Source organism: Ceratotherium simum, chromosome 1, assembly GCF_057802395.1.
Source record: "Ceratotherium simum simum isolate JZ-2026a chromosome 1, ASM5780239v1, whole genome shotgun sequence".
Taxonomy (NCBI): Eukaryota; Metazoa; Chordata; class Mammalia; order Perissodactyla; family Rhinocerotidae; genus Ceratotherium; species Ceratotherium simum.
The window spans coordinates 56,582,306-56,603,675 of record NC_141900.1 but is presented as its reverse complement, the minus strand read 5'-3'; the positions used below and the strand labels follow the sequence as shown (position 1 = coordinate 56,603,675).

Genomic DNA, 21,370 nt, shown 5'->3' with positions numbered 1-21,370 from the left:
CCCTATGAATGTCCTATACACCAGCCAAATTCTAGCTCTTTTCCAAATATATATTCTTTGAGCTCTCTTAATTTCCTTGGCCTGGAATATCTCTTAGTTCCCAACAAGTGGAATTCTACTGTTCCTTTAAAATGGGCCCAATGTCTATTCCTCAGCCTCATCATTCCTCTCTTCCCTTCCTCTTCTTTGTGGTGACATACATTATTTCTCTTCTTATAGCTTATTACATACTTCATCATTTTTAGAGTGTCCAGGGCGCAGTGAACACACTTGTTTGCCTTTGCATTCCCCTTACGTATACACATATTTCAAGAAACATTTGTGGCATTGAAGAGATACTTAGGAATTTGTCTCTTTTCACTATACATTAATATTTGCCATTTTAAAGCAAGAAATAAAAATAAATACTATCTTAGTATGTCACAAAATCTGATTCTCATCCTAGTTTCACAAGACAGAAGTTGCTAGGTATTATGTGAAAAAAGGGTCTCATTATCAATTTTGGCAAATGCTGGGCTAAATAAAACTAAACAGGTTTCTTTTCTAGAGAACTTTTTAGAATCTTCACCATCTAATATGCATGATCAATCTCCAATTTAGCATTCATTATTTTACAAACAACTAATTGCAGAATTATTTTTGTGCTGAACATCCCAAGGGAGAAGGGTTCAGCAGAACACATTTGGAAAATGCTGGTCTAATTCTTTATTTAAAATAGTGAATATAAATAAAGTAATTCCCTTTAATTATTCAAATTCACTTTAAACCTAACTGCTGTGTCTTTATTACTTAATCAGCTGAAGTTAAGTTCTACTATAAAACAGGAAACCTAAAAAGTAACAATGGCTTAAATGTGTGGCAATGGTTCTCTTTAGAATGCATTAGAATGACTTAAAGCACTTGTTAAAACACAGATTGCCAGGCTCCATCCTCAGAGATTCTTATTTAAGTAAGCCTGGTGTGGAGCCAATAATTTGCATTTCTCATAAGTTCCCAGGTGATGCTGAGGCTGCTGGTACAGAGATCACACTGTGATGTGATGGTTTATTCTCTCAAATGACCCTCAAATAATCTCTCAAATAATGAAATCCTGAAACTAGTACAGAAGCTCCAGAATGATTAGGGACACCAGCTCCTTCTAATTTGCTGCTCCATCACACTAGTTCATAGGTTTCATCCTCAAGGTCTCCTCACGAACCAAGGAGGCTGCTCAATTTCTTTCATGTTAGTTTCCAGGCAAAAGAAAAGGGCTAAAGGCAAAAGGGCACGTCTCCTAGCTAAGTCAGCTCCTTTTAAGGAGTTTATTTGCAAGAACTTAGTCAAAAGACCTCAACCAACAGAGAAAATGGCAAACGTAGTCTTTTAGCCAAGTACACTGCCACCTCAAATAGAATTGGAATCTATCACTAAGGAAGAAAGAAAGACTGGATTTTGAACAGGCAACTAGAGACTCTCTACCATACTACTTTAGTCTACATATACTTCAATCACCAAGTCCAACTGATTTGTCTCCTAATTATTTCATAAATTCGTCCCATATGTTTCATCACTATTTCTACTTCCCTAGATCCTGTTTTCATCATTTCTCATCTACTTTACTATATTAGCCTTCTAACCAGTCTCCCTTCCTCCTATCCTGGTGGTAAGTGGAAGATGCATTTTGAGGGAGCTAAAGCTGTTTATAATTCTTCAATGACTCCACATTTCCTAAAAAATTTTTAGGTATCACCATTTTATTATTTCATACAAAGCCCTCATCTACCTACATGACTATTCTCTGCCTCCTTTTAAACACAGCAAACTGCTTCTCCCTTCAGCGCTTTCATCATGCTTTCTTTGCTAATTAAGATACTCTTGCCCCTCCTTCACTCCTTTACCTTTACTACTTATCTTTTAAGATTTAACTAAGGTAGCACCTCCCCCAGAAAGCTTTCCCTGACACCCCTCTTCTACAGGATGAGTATCCCTCCTGTGTAATCCCATAAAGCTCTGTCCAGAGCTATCAACAGGTATTCTATATTATATTATGAAGATCTGTTTATATCTCTTTCTCAATAGATGGTGTGCTTTGCAAGTATAAGGATCATGTTTTATTTATCTTTATATCCCCAGAACTGGGTACAAAGCAGATGCCAACAATCATTTGTTCATCAAAAAGTATCACCCTTCATCATCAGCTGGCCAACGTACTGAAAATCTGTATAAGATCTGTCCAACAATCTAATAACCTTTTCTATTACAAGTATCATAGCCTAATTATGCAACTTCAAAAAGTAACTATAGACAGAAAATCCTTCCTTAACAACTCCAGTTAAATGAAATTTCAAAGTATACAACTTTTTGCATAGCCAAAAGTCTTTTATTTTTCACAAGTGGAATACCAAAGATACAACCCAACTAGCTCCAGAAAATTTCCAGATTTTTTTCTGTCTATTTAACTAAACTAAAGTTTTCAAAAGGAACATCTGCAACAACAAAAGAATACTAATCTATCAATCAAAGTTGGCTTCACTATTTGTCGTCTTTTCCTTATATTTATCCAAGTTCTTCACCTTGAATTCTTCTTCCTCTTTATATTGAGTATATTCAGTATCTTCTTCTGGGTTTGGAGCTGCTTTCCCCTTTGGTAACAAGAAACATTCAGCATTCAAAACTTGCTCAGCAGTCACTGAACTTCTACAATAGATCAAGCTACAGAGGAGGGATTTGACATTATCATCCTACAAGGAAAAAAAGATGTTACAAAACAAAAATAAAATCAAAACAAACAGAAGGACAAACCTATAACAAGGAAGGAGGATCCAAATTCAAAAACACTTTTAATCAATGATACAGAGTTAAAATCAACTTTTCCTATTTAGATTTTTAAAGATTTCTACAAAATTCAATTAGTTTTTGTTAAAATTTCAGTAATAAAAAAAATGGATTTGAATTACGGGGAAAAAATGTAAAAGGAAAAAGAATAACAGCTGAACTACCTCAAAAACTACAAGTGAAATTCCAAAAAAGGACATTTCATGACTTCCCCTTTTCCCTCTTTTTTAGGGCACTAGTCAGAATTTGACAATATGAAAATTTTACACTGAATCTCCTGTCTGGAAGGGTAAGCTCCTTCTGTTTCTGGTTTCAGTTTTGAAATAATCTCCTCGACCACTATCATCATCATTATAGGAGCCGGTATTTATTATATGCCACTATTTCAAAGAACGTTATTTGTATTATCATACTTAAACAACACTATATAATGTTGCTCTTCCATTATTTCCACCTCCCAAAGCAAGTGGGTATGCCTTTTTTTTGGTCCCCCATGATCTGACTCCAATCAGAGAACATTTCACATTTAATAAATTTCACCTGTATATTGCTAGTATTCTCATAAGAATCTAAGATGCTTAAGATCAGAAATATTAGTTTATAAAAATAAAATAAAATAAAATAAAACTGTATTCATTTACCAAAAAAAGAAATATTAGTTTATCACTTCATCCCCAAAAACTATCATAGTATCAGGGATATATAGCAGATATTCGGTAAATATTTGCTAAATGAATAAATTCTCACGTCCATACTGCACTCTACAGAGTATGTTTTTAAAAACAGTTAAAGGTAGTACCTTCAGTAGGTATAAACTTAACTAAAAAATGCAAAATCTAAATGAGAAAAAATAGCACATGCTCTTGAAAACCACAAAAGTAGATTTAGAACAAGTAGAAGATCATACCATGTTCTTGGACAAAAAGACTCTCATCATAAATGTGTCAATTTTCCCTAAGTTAATACACAAATTTTTCATGATTCCTACAAAATACAGTTTTTTTCCCTCTTCGAACTAGATAACTTTACTGTAAAGATCTTTCAGAAGAATAATAAGCAAGAAGACACATGAAGGTTCTGATAAAAAAATAGCAATGAGAAAGGAACTAGCTCTTCCAAGTATTAAAATATACTATAATAAGTCTGTTAATTAAAAGAATATGGCATTGGAACATGAATAGACAAACCACTGGAACAAAATAGAAAAATTAAAAATATACTCCTGCATAAATGAAATTTTAGTACACGAAATGGTAGCATTTCCGATGGAGGGAGGGGATAACTTGTTATTTTATTTTATTTTATTTTATTTTTACTTTTGTGAGGAAGATCAGCCCTGAGCTAACATCCATGCTAATCCTCCTCTTTTTGCTGAGGAAGACCGGCTCTGGGCTAACATCTACTGCCAATCCTCCTTTTTTTTTTTTTCCCTAAAGCCCCAGTAGATAGTTGTATGTCACAGTTGCACATCCTTCTAGTTGCTGTATGTGGGACGCAGCCTCACCATGGCCGGAGAAGTGGTGCATTGGTGCGCGCCCGGGACCCGAACCCGGGCCGCCAGTAACGGAGCATGCGCACTCAACTGCTAAGCCACAGTGCCAGCCCGGGGATAAATTTTTAATAAAAAGTATTGGGACAAATGGATGCCCAGTGGAAAAAGATAAGATCAGATCTATCCCTCACACCAAATACCAAGATAATTGCAAATCTATCAAAAATCTAGATGTAAAAAAAAAAAAGTACTAGGAAAAAACAGTTTAATTACTCAATAACCAAAACTAACTTTAGACAAAAAAATTCTCCCTTAAGCTTTTCCCTCTTGTCGATTATAAAATTTTATAAAACCATAAAACACAGTTAAGAAACAAATAGAAAAGTAATCTCTAAAAGTCAAAACTAAAATGAAACAAATGAACTTAACTATCAGGTGACATAATCACATAGAAAATAATTATTACAAGTGACTTTAAAACAAGTATTTCTGATTGTACAATCTTAGTGTGATAAAGATCTAGTGAGATATATCCCAAAGTCAAAGAAATACCTTCAAAGAATTGTTAAACTGCATTCAATAACCCTACTGTTTCTAATAATATCATTGTTATTTTCAAGTTACATTTTATTTCAAAATTACCTTTATTGTAGGATAAAGCAATTATGTAATTGTTAATATCATAAGAACTAAGATTATTAGTGTAAAAAGTAAGAGAAGATTTGAATATAAAATTAAGTAAAAGCCTCTAATCTTGAATTTGGATTTGGAAATACCTATATAATGTCTGTATTCATTTTTCTTTTTTTAAAAAAAAGAATGCACTTCCTATCGAAAAGACCCAATAACAATGAGCAACCTTTGCACCCATATCTTTATCTCTAAATTTCCTACTAGGGGCTGGCACGGTGGCGTAGCAGTTAAGTTCGCACATTTCCACTTTGGTGGCCTGGGGTTCGCCAGTTCAGATCCTGGGCACGGCCCTACTCACCGCTCATCAAGCCATGCAGAGGTGGCGTCCCATATAGAAGAGCTACAACTCTACAACTATGATATACAACTATGTACTGGGGCTTTGGGTAGATAAAAGAAAAAAAAAAGAGGAAGATCAGCAACAGATATTAGCACAGGGCCAATCTTCCTCAAAAAAAATAAATATGCAAATCAGAAGAGACGTGAGAGATATATTAATCCAATACATGTGGATCTTGCTGAGATCCTGATTTGAAAAAAATACATATAAAAATATATTTGAAGGGCCAGCCCAGTGGCATAGCGGTTAAGTCTGCATGTTCCACTTTGGTGGCCCAGGGTTCACAGGTTTGGATCCCGGGTATGGACTTACGCTCCACTTATCAAGCCAAATATAAAGTGGAGGAGGACGGGCACAGATGTCAGCCCAGGGCCAATCTTCCCCAGCAAAAAGAGGAGTACTGGCAAAAGATGTTAGCTCAGGGCTAATCTTCCTCACACACACACACAAAAAAATATATATATATTTGAGAAGATTAGGAAACTTAAACATGACATTAAAAGAACTGTTGGGGGGGCCGGCCCCGTGGCTTAGCAGTTAAGTGCGCGCGCTCCGCTGCTGGTGGCCCGGGTTCGGATCCCGGGCGCTCACCGACGCACCGCTTCTCCAGCCATGCTGAGGCCGCATCCCACGTACAGCAACTAGAAGGATGTGCAGCTATGACATACAACTATCTACTGGGGCTTTGGGGGGAAAAATAAATAAAGAAATTAAAAAAAAAAAAACAAAGAACTGTTGGGAATGTAAAGTGGTGCAGCCACTATGGAAAACAATATGGAGTTTCCGCAAAAAATTGAAAACAGAACTACCATATGATCCAGCAATTCCACTTCTGGGTATTTATCCAAAGAAAACAAAAACAACTGGCTCAAAAAGATATATGAACCCCCATGTTCATTTCAGTATTATTTACAACAGCCAAGATATGGAAACAACCTAACTGTCTACAGATGGATGAATGAATAAAGAAAATGTGGTATACATACACAATGGAGTACTACTCAGCCATGAAAAAGAATTAAATCTTGCTATTTGCAACAACACGGATGGACCTTGAGGGCATTATGTTAAGCAAAATAAGTCAAAGACAGTGCTGCACAATCTCACCTATATGTGGAATCCAAATAAATAAATAAAAACCTAGCTCATAGAATCAGAGAACAGATTGGTAGTTGCCAAAGGCAGGGGATAGGGGATGGAAGAAATGGGTGATGGGGGTGAAAAGGTACAAACTTCCAGTTATAAAATAAGTCATGAGGATGTAATGTACAACATGGTGACTATAGTTAATAACACTGTATTGCATATTTGAAAATTGCTGAGAGTAGATCTCCAAAGTTCTCACCCCAAGAAAAGAAATTTTTTTGTAACAATGTATGGTGACAGATGTTAACAAGACTTATTGTGGCGATCATTTCACAATGTATACAAATATCAAATCATTATGCTGTACACCCGAAACCAATATAATGATATATGTCAATTATACCTCAATAAAAAAATTGTTAATTGTGTAAGGTGTGATGATGGCATAATAATTTAAATGCAAACTAAACCTAAAACAAGTAGAAGGAAGTTTATAACAAAGATTAGAAAGTAATGAAATAGAGAATAGAATAACAATAGAGAAAATCAATGAAACCAAAAGCTGGTTCTCCGGGGAAAAAAGTAACAAAATTGACAAAACTTACCTAGATTAACCAAGAAAAAAAAGATTGAAGATTCAAGTTACTAGAATCTAAAATGAAAGAGGGACATTACTACTGACTTGACAGAAATAAAAAATGATTATAAAGGAAAATATGAGCAATTGTATCCCAACAAATTAAATAACTTACATGAAATGGAGAAAGTCTTTAAAAGACACAAACTACTATTTTTTGGCTCAATAAGAAACAGATGATCTGAATGGACTTATAAAAAATGAGAAGAGTGAATTCATGATCAAAAAACTACCCAGAAAGAAAAGCCTAGGTCCACACGGCTTCACTGCTTAACTCTACCAAATATTTAATGAACAATTAATACCAATTCTTCAAAAACTCTTCCGAAAAAAAGAAGCGAATACTTCCTAAATCATTACATGAAGCCAGTATTAACCTGAAATGAAAACCAGACAAAGATATCATAAAAAAATAAAACTACAGACCAATATCCATTATGAATATAAATTCAGAATCCTTAACAAAATACTAGCAAACTGAATCCAGCAACATTTTTAAAAGATTATACACCATGACCTCATGAGATTTATCCCAGGAATGCAACATCGTAAAGTTAGTTAATGTACTATATCATATCAATAGGATGAAAAACAAAAATCATATGATCACATAAATTGATGTAGAAAAAATCCAACACACTTTCATCAGTAAAAATTAAATTTAAAAAAAACACTTAACAAACAGAATGGAAAAGAACAGAATGTGATGGAATAGAGGAAAATATTCTTAACCTAATAAAGCGTATCTATGCAAAACCTATAGCTAACAAAGCATTTAATGGTGAAAGACTGGATGATTTCCTCCTAAGATCTGGAACAAGGAAAGGATGTCCACTCTCCCACTTCTATTTAACATTGTACAGGAGGTTCCAGCCACTTAGGCAAGAAAAATAAATGAAAGGCATCCAGACTGAAAATGAAGAAGTAAAACTATCTCTATTTGCAGATGACATGATCTTACACATAGAAAACTCTACGGAATCCACTAAAAAACTCTTAGAACTAATAAACAACTTCAGAAAGGTTGCAGAATACAACATCTATGTACAAAAATCAACTGTATTTTTATAAACTTGCAATGAACAACATAAAAATGAAATTAAGAAAATATTCCATTCACGATAGCATCAGAAACAATAAAATACTTAGGAATAAATTTAACAAAGTGCAAAACCTACACTCTGAAAACCAAAAAATATGCTTGAAAGAAATTAAATATCTAAATAAATGGAAAAAATATTCCATGTTCATGGATCAGAAGACTTAACATTGCCAAGATAGCAATAAATACTCCCCAAACTGATCTACAGATTGAACGCAATCCTTATCAGAATCTGACATGAGGGCCGGTCCCATGGCTTAACAGTTAAGTGAGCGCACTCTGCTGCTGGCAGCCTGGGTTCGGATCCCGGGCGTGCACTGACGCGCTGCTTCTCTGGCCATGCTGGGGCCGTGTCCCACATACAGCAACTGGAAGGACGTGCAGCTATGACATACAACTATCTACTGGGGCTTTGGGGGAAAATAAATAAATAAATAAAATTTAAAAAAAAAAAAAAGAAGAAGAATCTGACATGAATTCTTTGTAAAATTCACAAGCTGATACTAAAATTCATATGGAGGAAAGTGACATCAGCAATATGGCAGAATAGGAGGTCCTAGCCCTCGTCCACCTACAAAAACATTGATTTAACCAACCATTCACAGATGAAAATACCTTTATGGGAGCTCTAAAATTCAGCTAAGAAGTTAAAGCACCCTAGTAGAGTACAAAATCTGAGAACAGTGGCATGGAAAATGGTAAGAACAGTTCCACTTTACCAGTCACCTCTCCCCCAAGCTGGCACAGCTCAGGGCAAAGAGAGCCCCCCCTCAGTCTGATTTCTCTCAAGGCAGAGAGAGTGAAGTAAGCATCCAGATTCCCCAGCCCTTCAGGGTGCTGCCCAAAAGGCCCTCTTCTGTCTTGACTCACCCAGAAAGCTGAGGGAATCAGCGTGGCTGGATCACCTAGGGGTAGCTAAGAACAAAGAAAAGGCACAGGGGCTCTTAGCAAATGGTGCATGGATCTCAACAACCAGCCCAAGGACCCTGCCAGCTGGCCCACCCGACAGACCCCATCAGCCAGCTGGCCCACACACAGACCCCGCAAGCTGGCCAACACATGCACAAACTCTGCCAGCCAGCCCACTCATGGACCCCCACCAGCCACCCAGCTGGCCTGACCACAGTCCTGACAGCTAAGCCAACTATGAACTCTGGAAGCTGGCCCATGTGTGTCCCTACAGATGGCGCCCTGTATGCCCTCACAGACAGCACAGATCTCAGCAGCTAGCTCAACTCTGCAGAATTGGGAGAAGGCAACTCTGAGACTACTCCATCAGGAGGGAGGGAGAGTCGTGGCGCTTACACCTATCATCCTGGCACACCGGTACACTGGCCTAAGGAAAAGGAGCAGGCAACTCTCAATATTCGGCATGGCTCTGCTGAGTAGGGAGAAGGTATACACTCAGACATCTTCAGGAAGGAGGGAGAGAAGTGGAGTTTTCATCCAATGCCCTGGCATTTCAGGACACTGTGCTAGGAAAAAGGAGTAGGCAAATCTCAGCACGTGACATGGCTCTGTGGGATCAAGAGAAAGCACATAACCCTAAGACTTCTAACTCCAGGAGCAACCATGAGGATTGAGCAGGCACATCATAGAAAAGAACTGAGAGACCCCCTAGAATCTCTAGCCAGGCCGAGTGGTAAAGATCTTTCCTTCCCAAAGCCAGTCGAAAAACACTGGAAAATATGATCGCTTCTTCAAATACACAGACACTAACATAAAGCTACGAGAAACAGGAAGAATCAGAGAAATAAGAAAACACCAAAGGAATAAAATAAACCTTCAGTAACTTGCTCCAAAGAAACACAGATGTATGAACTGCCTGACAAAGAAATGGAAATAATCATCTTAAAGAAGCTCAGTGAGCTAAAAGAGAAGACGGACAAACAAATAAATCAGGAAACCAATACACCAACAAATGACAAATTCAACAGACAGAAACCAAAAAACAAAATGGCAAATTCTGAAACTGAAGACTACAAAGACCAAAATACAAGAATTTCAACAGAAAGCTTCAACAACAAACTCAATTTAGCAGAATAATCAGAGAATATGAAGATAGATCACTTGAAATTATCCAGTTGGGGGGAAAAAAAGAAAAAAGAATGAAGAAAGTCAATGGGACTTATGGTACACCATCAAAAAACCCAATATACACATATTATGGGAATCCTAGAAGGAGCAGAGAAAGTGAAAGAAGCAGAAAGCTTATTTATAGAAATAACGGCTGAAAATTCCCAAATCTGCTGGAGAGAGAAATGTAAATCCAGATTTACAAAAGCTCAAAGGACCCCAAATAAGCTGAACCAAGAAAAGACTATAAACAAGACACATTATAATCAAATCGTCAAAAGTTAAGGACAAAGAGAGCATTTTAAAAGCATCAAGAGAAAAGCAACTTGTCAAATACACGGGAACCCCCATAAGACTATCAAGATATTTCTTACCAGAAACCTTGCAGGTCATGAGAGAAGGGGATAATACATTCAAAGCGCTGAAAGAAAAAAACTTCCAACCAAGAATGCTATATCTGACAAAACGGTCTTTTAAAAATGAAGGAGAGAGAAACATTTACCCAGACAAATAAAAACTGAGGGAGTTCATCACCACTAGACCTACCCTAGAAGAAGTGCTAATAAGCATTCTTCAAGTTGAAACGAAAGGACACTAAACAAAAACACAAAGGCTTATGGAAGTATAAATCTCACTGGAAAAGGTAAATATATAGACCCTAAATACAGAATAATGTAATATTGTAAAGGTGTTGCATTAATCACTTTTAACCTTACCATAAAAGTCAAAAGACAAAAGTATTAAAAACAACTATGGGACTGACATCAGCATCATGGCAGAGTGAGTTGTTCCCATTGTCTCTCCCCTGTAAGTTACAACAAATTGGACATTCACTGACCAAAAAACGACTCCCTACAAAGCACAACAGAACACTAGTGACAGATCCATACATCTATACATCTGAAGGTGGGTGGTCTGGACCTTCAGGAGGCAGTGGAACTAGGGGAGCAGCCCAACCTCCCTCACTCCAAAACACAGATCCTCACACCATTGCACAGTGGTGGCAATCCGAAACGTGGATCCTCACACTGGCACACATGCCAGCGAACAGAGGCTGCAGGGGTAGACAGAGCACTCACAGCTTAGCCCCTGCCCCCCACCATGGATGTGGGTGGCACACACGTCCTGAGGATTCAGGACACAGAACGGAGCTGGTGACCCAGCCCCCTCCTCCGCCCCTGCCAGTGGCATCACTCTTTCCAGCAAGGGGGACAGCATCCAAAACGCAGATTTCCCCAGCAGGGACAGGGTGCCCCAGCCTGAGATTCCAATAAGTACAATGGCACATGCCAGGAACCAGAGGCTGCAGAACCAGCAACAACATTCGTGGCTTATCCCCTGCCCCTCCCCCCGCAGTGGCAGGACCCACCTTCAACCTGAGGCTTCAGGGACCACAGCAGAACCAGTGACCCAAGTCCCAGTGGTGGCACCCCTAACACCAGCCCTACCAGCAGCATGAGTTGCATACAAGACCCTGGGCCCCAGCAGCAAGAGCGACACCTGTGACCCAGTGCCCCTGGCAGCAGTGCTGCCAGCACCCCCAGATAACATGGGAGCAGCAGCACAGGTGGTGCACGGGGCAGCAGCACCTAAGCCCAAGGAGAGCCAGTGCAGGAACACAAGAACCAGGCTACCCTGGAAGCAGCAGAGGTGCTCACAGCCTGGTGACGCTTGTGGCAACAACTGAGACTGTAGTGACATCATAAGAAGCAAGGCACCATCAATCTCAGAGGAACAAGCAGCACAAGGAGGGCACTGACAATGCCCTAACAGAGGCAATGGAGGGTGAAAAGCATAGGCTCTCAAATACAACCATAAGCAGCTCAGAATCAAAGTAACTAATCCTCATCCAAATAAGAAATGTGTTTACTACCATAAATGCATCAGCAAAGGATCAATTCATCAAGTATCATGAAGGACTACAGTTAACACTGCAGAACAGAAAGAAAATGACAACTCACCAGAAACCAAAATGAAACTCACAGAAGATTACGACCTAACTGACAGAGCATTCAAAATAGTTGTCATGAAGAAACTCAACACCTTACAAGAAAACTCAGAAACACAGTTCAATGAGCTCAAGAATAAAATTAATGAACAGGAGTACTACACAAAAGAGCTTGAAACTCTAAAAAAAAACCCAAAAATTCTAGAGATGAATAACACAATTAATGAGATGAAAAATAAAATAGCGTTGAAAATAGAGCAGACTGTATGGAAGAGAAAATTAGTGAGTTTGAAGATAGAAATCTAGAAATGATTCAGGTGGAAGAGGAGAGCACTAAGATTTTTTAAAAACAAAGAAACTCTAAAAGAAATACCTGACAAGTAGGAAAAGCAACATGAGGATAACAGGTACTCTAGAAGTAGAAGAGAAGGAGAAAAGAGCAGAGAGCTTATTGAAAGAAATAATAGCTGAGAAATTCCCAAACCTGGGGAAGGAACTGGTTGAAGTTAACAGAACTCCTAATTATCTCAATGCAAAAAGACCTTCTCCAAGAATTATATTAAAACTGTCAAAAGTCGATGACAAAGAACGAATATTCAGGGCAGGCAGAGAGAAAAAAATAACTTAAAAAGAACCCCCATCAGTCTATCAGCAGATTTCTCAGCAGAAACTCTACAGGCTAAGAGAGTGTGGAATGATATATTCAAAGTATCAAAAAACAAAAACTATCAGCCAATAATACTCTATCCAGCAAAGTCATCCTTCAGATATGAAGGAGAAATAAAGGCTTTCCCAGACAAACAACAGCTGAATGAGTTCATCCCACTAGACCAGCCTTACAAGAAATGCTGAAAAGAGCCCTCCAACCTGAAACAAAAAGGCAAAGGTATACAAAGCTGTAAGCAAGGTGATAAATAAGCAGACAGAATCAGAAAATTCAACTCTATATCAGAATAGATTAGTAAACATTAAATTATAACATAAAGGCTAAAGAAAAAGAAAGCATCAAAAATAACTATAATCACTTCATGTTGGTAACAAACACACAATACAAAGAAGGATAATTTGTGACAACAAAAACATAGAAGGGGAAGAGGCAAGGGATGGAACCTGCATAGGCTAATGGAGATAAGATGCTATCTGTAGAAAAAGGACTATCTCATCTATGAGATCTTTTATACAAACCTCATGGTAACCACAAAACAAAAAATCAGAGCAGTGTCAAAAAACATTAAAAAAGAGGAAACTGAGAAAAACATCACAGAAAACCACCAAACTGAAATGGCAGAAAGAAATACAAGGAAAATGAAATGATGGAAACATAGAACAACCAGAAAACAAAAGATAAAATGGCAGTATTAAGCCCTCATATGTCAATAATCATCTGAATGTAAATGGACTGAATTCTCCAATCAAAAGACACAGAGTGGCTGGATGGATTACAAGACAAGACCCAACAATATGCTACCTCCAAGAGACCCATCTCAGCTCTAAAGACAAACAGGCTCAGAGTTAAGAAATAGGAGATGATACTCCAAACAAATGGCAACCAAAAGAAAGTGAGTATAACCATACATATATCAGACAAAAGACTTCCAGCAAAAAAAGATAAACAAGGGGCAAAGACAGATATTACATAATGACAAAAGGTATATTCCACCAATAAGACATAACACTTATTAATATACATGCACCTTACATAGGAGCACCAAAGTACATAAAGCAACTATTAACAGACCTAAAGGGAGAAACTGACAGCAACACAATAATAGTACAGAACTTTAACAACACACTTACATCGATGGACAGATCATCCAGACAGAGTCAACAAGGAAATGGTAGCCTTAAATGAAACACTAGACGAGATGGACTTAATAGATATATACAGAACACTCCATCCAAAAGCAGCAGAATACACATTCTCCTTATGTGCACATGGAACATTCTCAAAGATGCACCACATGTTGGGCAACAAAACAAGCCTCAATAAAGCTTAGAAGATTGAAATAATTCAAGCATCTTTTCTGATCACAATGGTATGAAACTAGAAATCAACTACAAGAAAAAAGCTGGGAAAGTCACAAATATGTGGAGATTAAACAACATGCTACTGAACAACTACTGGATCAATGAAGAAATCAAAGGAGAAATAAAAAAACACCTGGAGACAAATGAAAATGAAAACATAACACACCAAAACTTATGGGATGCAGCAAAGAGGTACTAAGAGGGAAGTTTATAGCAATACAGGCCTACCTCAACAAACAAGAAAAATCTCAAATAAACAATCTTAACACTATATCTAAAAGAACTAGAAAAAGAAGAACAAAGTCCAAAGTCAGTAAAAGGAAGGAAATACTAAAAATCAGAGCATAAATAAATGAAATACAGACTAAAAAAACAATAGAAAGGATCAATGAAACTAAGAACTGGTTCTTTGAAAAGATGAACAAAACCAACAAACCCTCAGCCAGACTTACTAAGAAAAAAGAGAGGACTCAAATAAATAAATCAGAAGTGAAAGAGGAGAAATTACAATGGATACCACAGAAATACAAAAGATTATAAGAGAATACTATGAAAAGCTATACACCAACAAACTGGATAACCTAGAAAAAATAGATAAATTCTTAGAATCATATAATCTCCCAAAACTGAATCAAGAAGAAAGAGAGAATCTGAACAGACCAATCACAAGTAAAGATGTTGAAACAGTAATCAAAAACCTTCCAAAAAACACAAGTCCAGGACCAGATGACTTCTCTGGGGAATTCTATCAAAACTTCAAAGAAGATTTAATATCTATCCTTCTCAAACTCTTCCAAAAAACTGAAGAGGATGGGACCTTCCTAACTCATTCTGTGAGGCCAACATTACCCTGATACCAAAACCAGACAAGGATGACACTAAAAAAGAAAATTACAGGCCAATAACACCGATGAACATAGATGCAAAAATCCTAACATATTAGCAAATTGAATACAATACAAGGAAAGGATCATTCACCACAATCAAGTGTGATTCATTACAGGGAAGCAGGGATGCTTTAACATCCACAGATCAATCAATGTGCTATACTACATTAACAAAATGAAGAATAAAAATCACAAGATCATCTCAAAAGACACCGAGAAAGCATGTGACAAGATTCAACGTCCATTTATGATAAAAACTCTCAATAAAATGGGTGTAGAAGGAAAGTACCTCAACATAATAAAGGCCATATATGACAAATCCACACCTAACATCATACTCCATGGTGAAAAGCTGAAAGCTATCCCTCTAAGAACAGGAACAAGACAAGGACGCCCACTCTCATAGTATTCAACATAACACTGGAAGTCCTAGCCAGAGCAATTATGCTAAAAAAAACAAATAAAAGGGATCCAAATTGGAAAGAAAGAAGTAAAACTGTCACTATTTGCAGATGACATGATTTTAAATAGAGAAAACTGTAAAGAATCCACCAAAAAACTATTAGAAATAATAAACAAATACAGTATGGTTGCCAGGTACAAAATCAACATTTAAAAATCAGCTGCATTTCTATACACTAACAATAAACTACAAGAAAGAGAAATGAAGAATACAATCCCATTTACAATCATAACAAAAAGAACAGAGTACCTAGGAATAAATTTAACCAAGGAGGTGAAAGATATGTACACTGAAAACCATAAAACACTGTTGAAAGAAATCAAAGACGACACAAAGAAATGCAAAGATATTCCTTGCTCAGGGACTGGAAGAATTAACATAGTTAAAATGTCCATACTTCCTATGGGACTACATCAAACTAAAAAGCTTCTGCACAGCAAAGGAAACCATCAACAAAACGAAAAGACAACCTAACAATTGGGAGAAGATATTTGCAAACCATACATCTGATAAGGGCTTAATCTCCTAAATATACAAAGAACTGATGCATCTCAACAACAAAAAAACTAACAACCCAATTAAAAAATGGGCAAAAGACCTGAACAGACATTTTTCCAAAGAAGATATACAGATGGCCAACAGATACATGAAAAGATGTTCAAAATCATTAACTATCAGGGAAATGCAAATCAAAACTACAATGAGATATCATCTCACGCCTGTCAGAATGGCTATAATTAACAAGACAGGAAACAACATGTGTTGGAGAGGATGTGAAGAGAAAGGAACTCTCATACACGGCTGGTGGGAGTGCAAACTGGTGCAGCCACTATGGAAAACAGTATGGAGATTCCTCAAAAAATCAAGGATAGAACTACCATATGATCCAGCTATTCCACTGCTGGGTATTTATCCAAAGAACTTGAAAACATCAATGCGTAAAGATACATGCACCCTTGTGTTCATTGCAGCGTTATTCACAATAGCCAAGACTTGGAAGCAACCTAAGTGCCCATCAAGGGACGAATGGATAAAGAAGATGTGGTATATATACACAATGGAATACTATTCAGCCATAAGAAACGATGAAATCCAGCCATTTGTGACAACATGGATGGACATTGAGGGAATTATGCAAAGTGAAATAAGTCAGAGGGAGAAGGTCAAATACCGTATGATTTCTTTCATTAAGTAGTAGATAATAACAACAATAAACAAACACATAGAGACAGAGATTGGATTGGTGGTTACCAGAGGGGAAGGGGGGAGGGAGAAGGGCGAAAGGGATAATTCGGTGTGCTGATGGGTTGTAATTAGTATTTTGGTGGTGAACATGATGTAATCTATGCAGAAATAGAAGTATAATGATGTACACCTGAAATTTATACAATGTTATAAACCAATGTTACTGCAATAAACAAAAAATTAAAAAAAAAATGTCCATACTTCCTAAAGCAATCTACAGATTCAGTGCAATCCCTATCAAAGTTCCAATGACATTTTTCATGGAAATTAAATACAGAATCCTAAAATTTATACGGAACAACAAAAGACCCCAAAAAGCCAAAGCAGTTCTGAGAAAAATCAACAAAGCTGGAGGTATCACACTCCCAGAATTCAAAATATACTACAAAGCTATAGTAATTAAAACAGCATAGTACTCGCAGAAAAACAGACACATAGATCAATGGAATGGAACTGAAAGCCCAGAAATAAACTCACACATCTATGGACAGCTAATTCTCAAACAATAGCCAAGAACATATAACGGAGAAAGTAAAGTCTCTTCAATAAATGGTGTTAGGAAAACAGGACAGCCACATGCAAAACAATGAAAGTAGACCATTATCTTACCCCATAATCCATAAAAATTAACTCAAAATGGATTAAAGACTTGAATGTAAGAACTGAACCAATAAAACTCCTAGAAGAAAACACAGGCAGTATGCTCTTTGACACCAGTCTAGCAGTATCTTTTTTAAAACAATGTAAATAAACAAATAAACAATCCAAATAAATAAACAAATGGGACTATATTAAACTAAAAAGCTTCTGCATGACAAAGGAAATATCAACAAAACGAAAAGACAACCCATCAACTGGGAGAAAACATTTGAAAATCATATATTCAATAAGGGGTTAATTTCCAAAATACATAAAGAACTTATACAACTCAACAACAAACAAAACGAGCAACTCGATCAAAAAATGGGCAGAGGATATGAACAGATATTCTTCCAAAGAAGATATACAGAAGGTCAACAAGTACACGAAAAGATGTTCAACATCACTAAGTATCAGGGAAATGCAAATCAAAATTACAATGAGATATCACCTCACACGCATCAGAGTGGCTATTACTAAAAAGCCAAGAAATAACAAGTGTTGGACAGGATGTGGAGAAAAGGGAACCCTCATACACTGCTGGTGGGAATGTAAACTGATGCAGCCACTTATGAAAACAGTATGGAGCTTCCTCAAAAAATTAAAAATAGAAATACCATATGATTCAGCTATCCCACTACCGGGTATTTATCCAAAGAACTTGAAATCAATAATCCAAAGAGATTTATGCATCCCTCTGTTCATCGCAACATTATTCACAATAGTCAAGACATGGAAGCAACCCAAGTACTCACCAATGAATGAACGGATAAAGATGGGCTATATATACACAATGGAATACTACTCAGTGATAAAAAAGACAAAATTATGCCATTTGTGACAACATGGATGGACCTTGAGGGTATCACGCTAAATGCCATTAAGTCTTAAAAAAGGAGGAAATTCTGCCATTTGCAACAACATGGATAAACCTGGAGTACACTATGGTAAGTGAAATAAGCCAGACACAGAACAACCAATACTGTATGATCCTACTTTATGAGGAACCTAAAATAATCAAACTCATAGAAGCAGAGAGTAGAATGGTGGTTACCAGGAACTGAGGGGATGAGGAAAGGGGAAGTACTGGTATAAGGGATGAAAGTTTCAGTTATGCAAAATGAATAAGTTCTACAGATCTACCGTACAGCACAGTGCCTACAGTTAACAATACTTTATTGTGTACAGTCATGTGTCACTTAACGACGAGTTTACATTCTGAGAAATGCACCATTAGGTGATTTCATCACTGTGCAAACATCACAGAATGTACTTACACAAACCTAGATCTTATAGTCTAGTACACACCCAGGCAATATGGTACTAATCTTATGAGGCCACTGTCCTATATGTGGTCCATTGTTGACCAAAAAGTTGTTATGCAGCACATAACTGTTTTTAAATATTACTAAGAGGGTAGATCTTATGTTCCCTGCAGGACATTTGGTCCTGTCCAAAACGTTCATCAGACTTTTGGTCCATAACATAAAGCCTTATGTTAAGGGTGCTTATCAAATACATAAATAAATAAATAAAAATAAGGCAACAGGGAAAAAAATTCATATAGAATTGCAAGAGACAGAGAATAGCCAAAATAATCCTGAAAAAAACAGAACAAATCAAGAGAACTCACATTTCCCAATTTCAAATCTTAATACGAAGCAACAGTAATCAAGACTGTGGTGCCAGCACAAGGACAGGCATATATATCAATGGAATACAACTGAGAATCCAGAAATAAACCTATGTATTTATAGTCATCTGATTTCAATAAAGGTGCCAACACCATTCAACAGAGAAAGAATAGGCTTTTCAACAAATGGTACTGGGATAACTGGATGACCACACGCAAAGGAATGAATTTGAAATCTTACCTCACACAACATACAAAATTTAACTCCAAAGAACTAAATGTAAGAGTTGTAACTATAAAATTTCTTCTCTTAGAAGAAAACACAGGGGTAAATCTTCATGACTTTGAATTTAGCAAAGAACTCTTAGAAATGACACCAAAACTAAGGAAATATGGAAAAAATAGATAAATTGGACTTCATCAAAATTAAAAACTTTTGTGCTTCAAAGGACACCATCAAGAAAGTAAAAATGCAACCCACAGAATGGGAGAAAATATTTGTAAATCATGTATCTAATAAAGGACTTGCATCTAGAAAAAAGGAAATCTTACAACTCAGTAATATAAAAACAACCCAATTTAAAAGTGAGCAAAGGTTATGAATAGACATTTCTCCAAGGAAGATATACAAATGGTCAATTAGCAAATGAAAGATGTTCAACATCATTAGTCATCACAGAAATGCAAATCAAAACTACAGTGAGATACCACTTCACACCCACTAGGATGGCTACAATCAAAGCTAGGTAACAACAAGTTTTTGGAGAAGATAAGCAGCACTTGGAACCTTGACAAACTGCTGGGGGAAATGTAAATGGTGCAGCCACGCTGGGAAACAGTCTAGGAGTTCCTCAAACAGCTAAACACAGAGCTACTATTTGATCCAGTAATTCCACTCCTAGGTACATACCCAAGAGAAATGAAATACATGTCCACACAAATACTTTTATACAAATATTTATAGCAGCATTATTCATAATAGCTAAAAGGTAGAAACAATCAACAGAAGAAAGGATAAGTAAAATGTGGTAAATCCATACAATGGAATATTATTTTGTCATAAAAAGGAATGAGATACTGGTACATGTTACAACTTGGATGAATCTTGAAAACATTATGCTAAGTGAAAAAGCCAGTCATAAAAGTTTACATATTATATGATTCCATTAATATGAATGTCCAGAGTAAGGAAATCCAGAGAGACAGAAAGCAGATTAGTGGTGTTTAGGACTGAGGTGGGGGGATAAGGACATAGAGGGGTAATAGCTAAAAAGTATGGAGTTTCTTTTTGAGGTGATGAAAATGTTCTAAAACTGACAGTAGTGATGGTTGCACATTATCTGTGAACACACTAAAAACCGTTGAATTGTATACTTTAAAAGGGTGAATTGTAAGGTATTTATTTCTCAATGAAGCTGTTTAAAAATGATTCTAAAACTTTACTGAAAGACATGTCATATTTCTTATAATGTAACACATTAAAACACTAAGGAATTAAAATACAGCCAATAAAACTATGAACCATGATAAAAAGACTTCAACTGTGAGAAACATCCCAATTTCAGAGATAATAAATTATTAAAAATCACAATAATACTGTACTTCATATTTGAAAGTTGCTGAGAGTAGATCTTAAAAGTTCTCATCAGAAGAAAAAAAAACTGTGTTACTATATATGGTGATAGATGTTAACTAGACTTATTGTGGTGATCATTTTGCAATGTCAATTAAAAAAATAAAAAAGTCAAGTTTTGCTACATGATATATGTACCTTTGAATATAATTAAAACAACTCATAAAATTGCTTAAAACAAAAATAATAAAATCTATCTCATAATCAATGCAATATAATAAAAAGTAAAATAATAATAATGTCCTAAATAAATGGAAAGGTATTATTTTCCCAACCATAAAAACAGTGTATCATTAAGACAGCAATTCTCCTTCAAATTAACCTATAAATTCAATATACTTCCAAAGTCTCAACAATGTCTTTCAGAGGATTTAACAAGTTGTTGCTAAAATTCATATGGAAGAATAAAGCGACAGGAATAGCCAAGACAAAGGTGAAGAAAAACATAAGGGAGGAAAGCCAAAGCTCTCTATAAAGATACAGTATTTAAAACAGTGTAGTGCCAGCACAGGGATCAATAAACAAGCCAAAGAAACAGAATAGAGCCCAAAACAGATTCATGAGTACATGGAAACTTTGCATAGCATACAGCAGCATTATTAATCAGTGGGGAAAGACTATCGAATAAATGATGCTGTGTCAACCTGTCTACAT

The 21,370-nt window shown here is 36.5% G+C and overlaps 1 protein-coding gene across 1 annotated transcript in view; it reads right to left on the bottom strand.

Moving 5' to 3' along the window:
• Nucleotides 1-2,337: 2,337 nt before the first annotated feature.
• STK31 (serine/threonine kinase 31) overlaps nt 2,338-21,370 on the bottom strand; it is a 111,777-nt gene continuing 92,744 nt past the window's right edge. Inside the window, exon 24 of the mRNA XM_087428987.1 lies at nt 2,338-2,720. Within this exon, the coding sequence (XP_087285113.1) occupies nt 2,493-2,720 (228 nt within the window). The 3' untranslated portion in view covers nt 2,338-2,492. The remainder of the gene's footprint in view (nt 2,721-21,370) is intronic.